Genomic DNA, 12,385 nt, shown 5'->3' on the forward strand with positions numbered 1-12,385 from the left:
TGCGGAAGTTTTCCACCCCCTTTATTGAGAGCAGCTCCAAAACAAACCTGGAGCCCCAATTTGAAACACTAGTCTGGGGCATTTCCAGGCAGGAACAAACAGAAAGCAAGGTTGTAGCCAACATCATCACAGTAATATAGAACAGAGGAGCAAGTCCTTCCCTCGTTGTCATAGGGGCTAGAGAAAAACTCAACAGGTCAGTGTCTATCCCTTCTAAGGGAACCTCAGTCTGAGGGAGGGGGTAGATGAATGCCCCCAAGTGATCACAAATAAAGCCTGTGTTCCGGTACACATCACAGACCTTGCAAATGTTTTCCCCAGCTGTAACTGCTGGGGGCCAAGAAAAGCTTTTGGCCACCTGGCACTGAATCGCATTAGTGCCTAACTGCCCACCCCCAGCAACCTTCTGGGCTAATCAACAAGCCTGGTCTCAAGGGATCTGGGGCACTGCTAACTGTCTCTGCAGAGTCCACTTTGCCCCACTGTCCCCTAAGGCAAATCCTCAATCAGAAATCCCAAGTGCCCTAAAGGGGCAGGGGGCATAATTGTGTCACCCCACACAACTTCATCTTGGCACTTCTGCAAAGTAGACTCGGGGGCTTCAACGGTGTTAGGAGTTGGGCTGAGCGCAGTCTCTATGGACAGCGTCTTTCTTTCCTCCTCAGCCCTTGACTCCCACCCCACCTCTAGCAAAGTCCCAGCTTCTTTCGCCATACTTTCCCACACAGCCAGTGGTGCGTGAGGAGCAGCCCCACTCCTCTCAGGGGGGTAGCACTCCCTCTCCCTCCCCCTGCCTGTTCCATCCAGCAGTTTGACAGCTTGGCTGTGGGTACTGTCTTTCATCTGGGCAAGCTTAAATAATAAGTCAGGTCCCACAATGACACTATGGGGGCACCAAGCGGAGTGCCTTCACAAACCAAGACATCTAATGCTCCTGTCCAGCCCTGGTATTCCACTTGCACCTGGGCATGAGGAGCCTCAAGACTCGGGAAGTTACAAGAAGCTGCAGTGAGATTTTGCCTTTCCCACAGCTGATCTTCTTCCACATACTTCCGGTCAACTATAGTAACGTGCGCTCCTGTGTCTCGACACCCTTCCAGCTCCACTCCATTGATTGTAACACGCTCACTAAACTGCCTTTGGCTCCACTCTCTCTGTCCAGCGTGCAGCAGTTGCACCAAAACTGAAGGAACGGCCCTTTGAGCTCACCGGCAGCTCTCAACAAAAGCAATGCCACTCGCTCACTCTCCCACCTCCCATCAGCATCAAAAGTCTCATCGGCTTGGGTAGAGGTACTGCTGAGGGGGTTGGTAAGGGGCCGACTGTCTTGTCAGTGAGCAGCAGCAGGTCACTGCGTCCGGGTTCGCTGGAGCTAAGCAATATTTCACTCATCTCACTCCGGCCGGAGACTTCTAGACTGGACAAAGGCTTCTCAGAGCAAATGCTCCCTCCCACCTTGGGCTGGGCTACGCTCTGCCTCCCTTTTGCCAGTTTCAAACTGTCTCTTGGCCGATGTCCAATTTCTTTGTAGTCATCACAACCCCCGATCTGGGGAATGCAAGCAGTTGAAAGCTGCTGCCCTTTCGTTGCTAACTTCGAGCAGTCTCCTTTAAGGTGTCCAATGTCCTTCCAGCTCTCACAGCTAGCAACCAGAGGAGAGTTACTAAACTTTTCTTCAACCAAGTTCACTCCTCCCCCGTTCCCAGAGCATTTAGCATTAGCCAAACATGAGGAATCATGCTGCCAGTCTACGCTCACTTGGTCAGACAGGGGCTCAGCATTTTTCAGAGCCTCCAGACTTCTGTCACCAACCAGGGTAACAGGAAAGCGAGAGGGAAGTTGTTCTTCCAAAAGACGTAACTGGAACCCCAGAATTTCGATCTGGAACATCATCAGTCTTTCCTCACGTTCATGAGCTTCCCACGAGACATGCTTCCAACTTGCCATGCACTCCTGCCTGTTGCTGCTACTGTTGGGGCCAGGCGTCAGGCTCTCCCGCCTTCTCCTTGCCGGCCGATAATCTTCAGCTGTTGCTACAGCCACAGGGAGTGGCCTGCCACTGTCCCTCAGTCTGGAGATAAAAGCATCCAGCCCCGGCAGCTGGAACAAAACTTTATGCTCCTGTCCCAGACCTGCCCTAGCTGGAAACTGCATAGTTCCTAACTAGCAAAATAACAAACCTTGGGGTGCAGTTCAAAAGCTCTCAAACTTTACTCTCTCTGAATGCCTCTATACCAAAAACCAACCTGACTAACCTCAGTGTCTTATCCCACCACTGCCACCATGTCAAGGAAAAGGGATCCCACCGGGACTAGCCCCAACCTCCCTGCAAGGGAGGACCACTCAGGACCCGATCCTGGGACCTCCTTCCCAAAAACAGGACTGCCCAAACTCAGCCTTCAGTCCCCCAAAATACCCACTAGCCACCCTCTTAAGTCAAGAGGCACTGAAATTAGCACTGAGGTTATGCAAAGAGATCACATCAACTAAAGGTTGGATAAAGGTTTATTAAGATTGATAAAAAGGGATAGAGGGAAAGGGAAGAATGGAAGTAGCAAGTTACACAGAGGGTACAAAGCTAAATCACTTAACTATATTCAGAGAGCTTCATGAATGCACACCCAGGCCAAAATAATAAATCTACGTGACAGCCTGACCCGATCTTATAGCGGAAAGCAGGCTGTTATCCTTGACAGAGGTGATCTTTGCCTCCCCTCCTCCGATCTCCTATATTTTCACTAGACAAGCTTTTCAGCCCGTCTAGCAAAGGTGCTTTTGAGGGGGAGAGGAGGAGGCTGGAAGAGGCTCAGGATAAATCATATCCTGGTTTCTCCAGACTCTTCCCCACCTACCCACCACTGAGGTCAATTTTCTGACTTTGGAGAGGCAACTGACGTGGATCTCCAACTCCCCCTTCTGAGGTTGTAGTGCTGTCTCTGACTTTGGAAGGGGTTTTCCTTGCCATCCTATTGTCCCTGGGACCCTCACCCAGGGACCATGGGATTGCTGTCTATAATAGTGCTCTTTGTACAAGTGGCAAAGTTTGCTTCTGATACAGGCAACATTTATTTATTTATTTATTTAAGTATTTATGTTAAAACATACTTAAGCTTAGTTATGTCTAAGGATAATTATTTGCAGAATTAAGTTTTCCATAGTGGCAGACATATGATTGTAATCATTTTTGTTTTTCAAAGTTGCTGAAGGAAGTGTTTTTCTTCCAAGAAAGAAAACCTGGTAAGTAGTTTCAGTTAAATGCTGTATTTATCTAGGAAATGTACATCCTGCCCTTCCATTGTGCTCACAACATTGGGGGGTTATTTACAATAATTAAAAAACATTAACAGAAAACAAAACAATAATAATACCACAACACCTTTAAAAATAGAAACAGGATCAGCAGATATCCATCCCACCCGTGCGTGCAAAAGATCATTGTATTAAAACAACTCTCCATGACAGCCCAAATGCCTCCTGGAATAAAAATATCTTGATGACGGGCAGTTAAAAGGTAGTAAATAGCACTGAATCATGCCTAGAAATTAATTGGAAGCCATTACAACTTTTGTAAAATGAGTGTGATGTGCTCCCACAGGTGAGCACTCACCAGAACCCTTGGTGACGAGCTGAAGTTTCCAGAGACTTCTCAGAGGCAGTTCTGTGCAGAGCACATTGCAGCAATCCCATCTGGCTGTAACCATGATATGCATCACCATGACCAGCCCAGATTTGATCTTCCTAGGAACAGGCGCAATGGGCAATCCCCTCATCACAGAAACCCTGGTCACAGCTTCTGAGTGTCCAGGAGTATTGCCAGATTGCAGACCTGATGTTTTCTGGAGAGTTATTATTATTCTATTCCACCCAAAAAAGGTTAAACCCTATTCCCAGATCAAGTCTTTTCCTAACTGGGAGAACCTCTGGTGTGGATTACGTTTCCACCTGTTACTGCCTCAAAGCACAGATTCAGAACCTCAACAACTTCCCTAGAATCAGAGAAAAATGGAGAGAGCTAGCTGTGTGTCACCTCCATACTGGTGACAATACACTCGAAATCCCTGGACCACTTCTTCTAGTGGTTTCATGTAGATATTAAAAAGCATGGGGAACAAGGTGCAACCCTGAGGGACACCAAAGGTCCCCCAGACCACTTTCTGGAACTGACCAGCCAGAAATCTCCAGAATTGCAAAACTGCCTCCAAAGCTCATACCAAACAGATGATCCAGAAAGATCCCATGGTTCACGACTGCAGAGTGAACGCATTTTAATATGTTACATCATATGCTGAAAACTAATGCTTAACACAGTTTTCTTAATTTTAGGGATAAATTAGCAGTTCTAAAGGCACTTGCATCAACTGTAAAGAGGGTAAGTGCTTTTAAAAGCTACATTGCATTGCTAGTTCATTTTTTTACCACATGAAACTCCACAAAGTGCAAAACACAGTATGTTTTCTAGCTTTGTTTTTTTATTGTTCTTACTATTACCTCTTTGTAGAGGGAATGCTGTGTTCATATTCTGTATAAAGTGAAAGAAGCATATTATTCCATCAATAACTTCCAAATCCAGAGGGCAAAAGTGATGTGGATTGACTGGTGCACCAGCTCATAATGTGCTCATCCTCAAATCATACATGAGCTCTTACTTTATTCTTGTTTGCAAAAATAGTAACAGAACAGTATTTTTCACAGTGATGACATTTGAACACTTGATAAACTCTAGCTTGGAAAATTCTTGCTGCATTTTAAAATTGATGAATAAGGGAGCAATCCTATGGCTCCTAGACAACGTCTGAGAGGAGGGAATCGGAGCACCAACTCCCCCCCTCCCCTTGCAGCCGGTGCTGGCTGCTCTCCGAGGTTGGAAACTCTTATCTCGGAGAAGGGGGCATTTTGGTGGGTGGGGAGTGGGGGAGACTGGAGAGGCCAGGGCACATGCTATCCCCAGGTCTCTCCAGCCTCCTTCCCTTCCTCTCCGAAGAGCCCCAGCTAGATGGGCAAAAAAGCCCGTCTAGTGAAAAATGCAGGGTGGAAGGACAGGGATGCGAGATCGCCTCCACTGCTCCTCCCAACCTGCGTACAATAATCATAAGCTTTTGAGTTGGGGGGCTTATGATCATCAAGAGCATAACCCATAGGATTGCTGATTATCCCAAAGCTAGCATCTCATGGATTCAAAAGTTTCTACAAATTACCTCTAATATCAAGAGAATGCGATTGTTAGATAACATATAGGCACTACATAACTGATCATCACTTGCCAACTTCATTGTTGCCAGAATTCATGAATTTCTGTAGCATGTGTAAGTAAGTTGCTTTGAGACTGCTTTTTGTGGTGGGAAGCGACACATAAATTTAATATATAGTAATAATAACACAACACTTAATGAATGTACAGTAAAAGTGCTGTCTTCAAAATACTCCTTTTCTAAATGGAAGAGGTTTCCGGTGTTTTTCAAAACATTTAGAGAAGCCTTTTAACCTCAGCAATGTGGGACGAAGAGTCTACAGTGTATTTTCTGTACAGGATCTGCAATTTATATGGTTTGTTCTCTTTTATTCAGGATACCACAGCTGCTCACTACATGTTTCAAGATGACCCATATCTTATTCCTAGAACCAGTACTGAGTTTGTAAGTAACTCTTTTAAAATTGATTTTGCCAGAAACAGGATGATGATTAGCATCTTGGACCACAGCCATTAGCATTTATTCATTATAATACTTTTATACCACTTCATATATTAAAATCCTTAAGTTGTTCACAATAAACTCATTATGCTTGTATACATGGAAGACTCCAGTGCCACTTACATTCATGAAAGTGTGCTTTTAGGATTGAGGCATCTCATTCCCTCTGTGCCTGACAATTGCCCAGCACCTGGGGCTGAGCTGGAAGATGACAAGACAGTTGCATGTTAAACTTGGCTGTCAGTTGAACTCTGTGAAGAGCCATTTCATGTGTTACTTTTTTAACCGCTGAGAGATTCTCTATGTAGCAAAACATGCAGATTGTAATATATGAGTTGCAGCACTAGTTGATTTGTGCCCCAAGTACTCAGGTTAGGCAGCCAGTTCTTGTTCTGCACTTTTTATGATACTATAGAAACTTGTAATGTATTAAGTGGCACTCCTTAGACATCTGTAAAATAGGTTCAGAACTATTGCTTTTATATTAAGGCACTGGGGGATAACTTTAAATTCCCTTCCTAGATGTATTTATCCACCCACCCACAAGCCCATTCTCCATGCCTTCCTCTCCTGAAGGCCCATCTTGGCACCATCACTTAAAAGAAACACCCTGGGGACTCTGGCGTGGATACCTTCCCCTCTTCATTCGTTATGGACGTCTATAATTTTTAAAATTTATTTATTGGAGAGAGTTGTATCCCATGCATCCACTGTGTATGCCATACTCATTTTAAACAATAAACACATAGAAATTATGAAAACATGTCGGGGAAGGTGTTGGGGAAGGTTTCTTTTACAGAAAAAGTATTTGATTCTCCCTCAGAATCGCAACTTTTTTATATAAAGAAAGTAATACAGATATATTCTTTTTGTAGCGTTTATTTTCCTTATCCAAAGAATCTGGGAAAAATGCAGCCAAATACATTGTTGACAAGCATCCTGAATATTTTCTGAAGGATATCGCTGAACCGCACATACCGGTAAACTTTATGCCTCTATATTCATACACATTCATTTTTCTCAGTATGAAAAATGGCTAGATCCTATGAGCGAGTAGTCAGGTCAGTGAGATGATTTGAATACAATTTAAAACCAAACTTGAATCAGGTGTACAAGCGTCCTGTTCAGACAAACATTTTCCTTTGTGGTGTGACAGGGAATGATACTAAATCTCATACATGCCCTCATTCCGCCCATTGCCACCTCAAGCAGAAAATTCCACTTGACCTGGTGCAAGCTGACCTGGTTTATCTGTATCTGGGATCTTCTTGAGTATAGAGAGCAGTTTCAGGGCTATAGATGAACCTGCTGTTCTACTAGGTCAGCCTTCACCAGTCTGGTTTCCCCAGGTGTTTTAGACTTGAACTCCCATCAGTCTCAGCCAGCATGGCCAATGGGCAGGAATGCTGGCTGCTGCTGTCCAATACATTTGGAGAGCACAAGGTTGTGCTAGGTCCTACATTTGATTTCTACTCTGGAATAACGAGGCAGTAAGGGTGGAGTGAAGGTGCATGCGAGCTCGAGAATCATTTTATTCTCATACTAGGTAGAACAGGGATGCACAGTCTTTTTGGTATCTGATGATAGCTGGGGGGGGTGCTGCATCTATGTGTATGTGTGCACCACCCACCCACTCTTCCCATATGCATGCACGCTCCTCAGCATGCAGGGATGGGGAGGTTTAAACCTCCCCTTCCTGCCCACCGAGTCTAGAGATTGCTGTCTGTGTGTGTGAGTGAAAGCTTCTCCCTTCATCTCCCAGCAATCTCCACCAAGAGCACTATTTCTCCACTCCTATGAGGGGTGAGAGAACAGTATCCTCGGAAGCTGGATCTCTGGGGGTTGGGAGAGACTTTCCCCTCTCCAATCCTCCAGTCATCTCCAGCTACATCTCTGCCCCAGCACTGCTAATAGCAGCACCAGAATAGCGTTTTTCTTTGCAGTCCAGCTCATCAGCTGGGCTGCAGGGGAAAGTTGGTGGGGTTCCGCCAGGTTCATGGGCTGCACCGAGAGTGGCTGAGGGCCACAGGTTGTGCATCCCTAAGGTAAAAGAACATTCCTCTTCCCAAGGCTCATATTACATGTCCTTAGAGAAGTTATATATTTTTAGAGAAATTAGTCCAAGTATAGGTATAGATCATGCAATCTTGATTTTTATTTGTGCATTTCAGGAAGCTTTTAAAAACACTTGTGGGGGGGACCCCTGCTACTGATAGGATTCATACACTGAGTCACTGAGTTAGGCCTCTAATTTCTAGAGTGCATAGAGAAACTGACTCCAGATCCCAGGGTCAAGGGAAGAGTGTCTGAAGGGCATTTATCACTTGTGTATAATTAATATACAGCCATTCTGTCATGTCTGGCTATAAATGCATATCTAAAAGAAGCCTAAGGACACCAATCAATCCTCCAGTTTTTCAAAAGGGAGAAAGTGCAGGTAGGGTGTCATGTTGCAAATTTGTATGAAGCCCAAAGAAATTATGCTTGGGCACTGAAGAGAGCACTGGTGAATTCTCCCTCTTTAAATAATATGAAAATAATTGTATTCTATTCACCTCATTTTAGAGTCTCATGCCAGAGGGGTTCAACGTATCGCAGCTTGAAGACGTGAGTGAGAGGGCACTTAAAAATTTGATCCAGCTCAGAAAAGTAAAAACTTCTATGGACATGTATGATCAACTCCTGCAAGCAGGTACCAGCCTAAAGCTGCAATCCTGTATGCGCTCACCTAGGAATAAGCCCTATTGAACTGAACACAAAATTGGGTGGGATAGGTAATACTCTGGAAGACAGAAACAAAATTCAAAGTGATCTTTGTAGGCTGGAGCTCTGGGCAGAAAACAACAGAAAGAAATTTAATAGGGATAAATGCCAAGTTCTGTACCTAGGAAAAACAAACCAAATGCACAATTACAAGATGAGGGATACTTGGCTCAACAATACTACAAGCGAGAAGGATCTTGGAATTGTTGTAGTTGACAAGCTGAATATGAGCCAACAATGTGATGTGGCTGCAAAAAAGGCAAATGCTCTTTTGGGCTGCATTAATAGAAGCATACCTTCCAAATCCCGTGAAGTACTAGTTCCCCTCTACTCAGCACTGGTTAGGCCTCATCTGGAGTACTGTGTCCAGTTCTGGGCACCACACTAAGAAGGATGCAGACAAACTGGAGAGCGCCCAGAGGAGGGCAACAAAGATGATCAGGGGACTGGAAGCAGCTCTATGAGGAGAGACTGAAAGAACTGGGCATGTTTCGGCTTGAGAAGAGAAGACTGAGGGGAGATATGATAGTGCTCTTCAAGTACTTGAAAGGTTGTCACCGAGAGGAAAGCCAGGATCTCTTCTCGATCAACCCAGAGTGCAGGACATGGAATAATGGACTCAAGTGACAGGAAGCCAGATTCTGGCTGAACATCAGGAAGAACGTCCTGACTGTTAGAGCAATACGACAATGGAACCAATGACCTAGGGAGGTAGTGGGCTCTCCCACACAAGAGGCATTCAAGACAAGGCTGGGCAGCCATCTGTCAGGGATGCTCTGACTTGGATTCCTTCATTGAGCAGGGGGTTGGACTCAATGGCCTTGTAGGCCCCTTCCAACCCTACTATTCTATGATTCTATGAACAAAACAGTGTCAGCACCTGCCTGATACCAGCAGGCAGGGAATTTGACAGAGAGGGAGCCAGTATATGGAGGGGTTGACCCCATACAGGCCGCAGGCCCAAACAGACCTCAGGTCCATGCAGAATTACCAGGAGCCTCATTTGATGACCTCTGTGATTGGGCAGGCTGATAAGGGAGAAGGCGCTCTCTCAGATATCCTGGTCCCAAGTTGTTTACGGCTTTATACACCATAACAAAATCTTAAACCTGGCCTGGTAGCTAATAGGCAGCCACTGCTGTTCTCTCATCAAAGGTGTTACTTATTGAAAAGGAGCAGCTCCCGACCACTGCCGAGCTGCTGCATTCTGCACTTGCTGCAGCTGCCAGACCAGCCTTAAGGGCAGCCCCACATACAGTACGTTAATCTAGTGTTGAGGTTACTAGTGCCTGTACCATTGTGGCCAAGGTATCTCTGTCCAGGAGGGGTCACAGCTCATGTACCAGTCGAAGGTAGTAAAAGGCACTCTAAGCCACTTGGGCCTCCAGCGACAGGTGGATCTAGGAGTACCCCCAGACTAAGACTGGATCTTTCAGAGGGAGGGGAACACTATCCAGAACAAGCAATTTCTGTCTTCTGGACTCGGGAACCTCTCAGCCATAGGGCCTTTGTCTTGCTAGGTTTCAGCTTTGCTAAGCTCTTTACAAGCTATTGAGATATAGTGGCTCAACCTGCTCTCTCTGCTTTGAGAGCCTTTCAACTCCCCTGTGATTTACTGTGTTCCTAGCACCCTCAGGTGATTCTACTGTTTTGTTTGGCACATTGTAGTTGGTGGTGGGGAATGCAGCCTGCCTGGGTAGCATGCACAGAGCAGTCTCTTCCACCAACTTTACACCAGTTATCTAATCCAAACTGTTAATATACTGATATTCTTGGGAGAGAATGGCATGCTAATAAGCTGTTCTGCATTAAACGCAAACTCAGATCATGGGTCAGGGAAGTAGATCATTAGTCTTGCCTAATATTTTGAAAGCATTACATACATACTAAGAGATGGTTTACAGATATGTTCATCAGCTGATAACTGTAACATCAAGAACTTGCATAGCCTTCATAGTTCTAACATCACAGAAATGTGCTATTACCTGCTACCAACTTGAAACATACTAGACGAGAGACAAATCACATGTTCTACTCAAAGACATTAAGGGATGAGTGACTAGGTGATGTAAATGCAGACACTGTGGTTTTCCCATCTGTAAATTTACACTTTGTGGTTTTCCCATCTGTAGGAACTTGTATATCTCTGGAGACATCAAACAGTCTTCTGGATCTCTTATGCTTTTATGGAGATAGAGAACCTGGCCAGGAGCTCTCTCCTGGAGATAACCGGGAGCTGGAAGAACCGGTAAGCAAGTGTGGGTGAGTAGTAGATAGGCTTATAACAGGGGTAGGGAACTGTACCAGCCCAGGTCACCCTCTGGGCCACATGATGAGATGACAGGCCCCTCCCTCCTAAAGCCCTGCCCCAACATCATAGCAGGTGATTGCTCCATGCCTGTCTGTGCACAGAGAAAGGAACTGCTCAGTGCTAGAGAAAGGCAGCCTTTCTCTACTGCTGAGTGGGGAAACTGCTTTTATTCAATCAGAGATAGGAGCAAGTTTCTGCTAAACTGTACAGAAAGGTTGCTTTTGTCTAGCACTGATAGAGGGGCAGGGTCTTTGAAGGGAACTTACACAGCCTGAACATTCCCCATCCCTGCCTTATAGGAATTGTCAGTATATAACCTTACAGAAAACAGGACTTCCTATAAGGTCAGGGTATTTCTAAAGTATTGTATTGATCCATGATCTCCTAAGAAACTGAACACTTCAGAATTAAAAGAGAATACTACCTTTTCATGCCTTTCCATAGCAGTTCTAGCCAGCTTCCACGTGAGAACATGCTAAAGGAAAAAACAATAGTTGAAAGAGACATCAGAATATCCAGCTATCTGGTTACTCTTGTGCCTATTTTGCACATTTGTTTCCCTAAAAGGTTTCTAGTTCTGTTGGTTGCAGAGAGAATTCTGACATGCACAGCTATGCATGTGCTAGAAGACTGACACTTTTTTCTTCCTTTTTTGCAGGAAAAAGCTGCAGAAGAGAGAAGACACAGGAGAAACCTGGGGAATACTTCTGATAGCCTTGGTGTTAAGTGGAGGTATAAAAAATTTAGCTAGCAGTTCCTTGGGACATATCTACATGTACCGCTGTTAAAGAATTCTGGATATTTCTTCATATGCTATTTCAGCCATTTAAAAAAAAATGAAGTGGGGGCAGGGAGTGAATCTTCAGATCACATAGTGGTAAATGTGGTTACATGTAAAGATAATCTGCTGTTCAATCTTCTAGATTTTTCTCTAGTAAAATCTAGTAAATTCTAGATTTTAAAAAGTATTTGATTTATGAATTGTCAGCCGTGATTCTAATGCACAGTATTTGTGAACCAAATATGAGTAGGGAGAATTAATCTAGCACAGCCTTGAAATGCTGTATTCTGTACAGAATTTTGTATGCTGTATACACCTGATAGCACAAAACGAGGGTTCCGTTTTGGAATTGTGAAAGGCTTACCCACCTTCACAAAAATGTGTATACTGAATGTGCAGTGGGTAGCAGGGTCATGTAATCAAGCACATGGTGGAGCAGCAGAATTGTGCTTCTGCTCTCACTTGATTGGCCACTACCTGTGTGCTATGATGTTTAAATGTGCTGTGTACTTGCGTATTTTTACTCAGCTTGCCTGAAATATGTAATCTTTACCCTTCCTGGTCAAAAGGTAAATATTGTACATAACAGGCCAATGTGTGTATGAATAGATGTAGAATGGCACATGTCATATTTAGATGTTATGATGTGTGTTAGCTATCCAGTGCCTCAAGGTCACCATGACATCTCATGCAACAGTATAAACATTTTTTAGCTTGACTTTGGCCTGAAATATACGATTTTTCTCTGTCTGTGTAGACAAGTGTACACATGCTACATTTAAACTTGCAGCATACAAGTGGTGGTCAGCATGAACTTTCAATTTTGGCACATCTTCAGTA

The 12,385-nt window shown here is 44.6% G+C and overlaps 1 protein-coding gene across 3 annotated transcripts in view; it reads left to right on the forward strand.

Annotated features, from left to right (window-relative positions):
* PTCD3 (pentatricopeptide repeat domain 3) overlaps positions 1-12,385 on the forward strand; it is a 50,260-nt gene that overhangs the window by 5,566 nt on the left and 32,309 nt on the right. For 2 of the 3 annotated variants that reach the window (XM_084857431.1, XM_084857433.1), the window contains exons 3-9: positions 3,198-3,237; positions 4,324-4,369; positions 5,565-5,633; positions 6,566-6,670; positions 8,256-8,382; positions 10,586-10,701; positions 11,423-11,496. In XM_084857431.1, the coding sequence (XP_084713557.1) occupies positions 3,198-3,237; positions 4,324-4,369; positions 5,565-5,633; positions 6,566-6,670; positions 8,256-8,382; positions 10,586-10,701; positions 11,423-11,496 (577 nt within the window). The remainder of the gene's footprint in view (positions 1-3,197; positions 3,238-4,323; positions 4,370-5,564; positions 5,634-6,565; positions 6,671-8,255; positions 8,383-10,585; positions 10,702-11,422; positions 11,497-12,385) is intronic. The other variant, XM_084857434.1, reaches the window with a different exon arrangement.

Source organism: Heloderma suspectum, chromosome 5 (assembly GCF_057233095.1).
Source record: "Heloderma suspectum isolate Gila_16-S chromosome 5, 16-S_ref, whole genome shotgun sequence".
NCBI classification, from domain to species: domain Eukaryota; kingdom Metazoa; phylum Chordata; class Lepidosauria; order Squamata; family Helodermatidae; genus Heloderma; species Heloderma suspectum.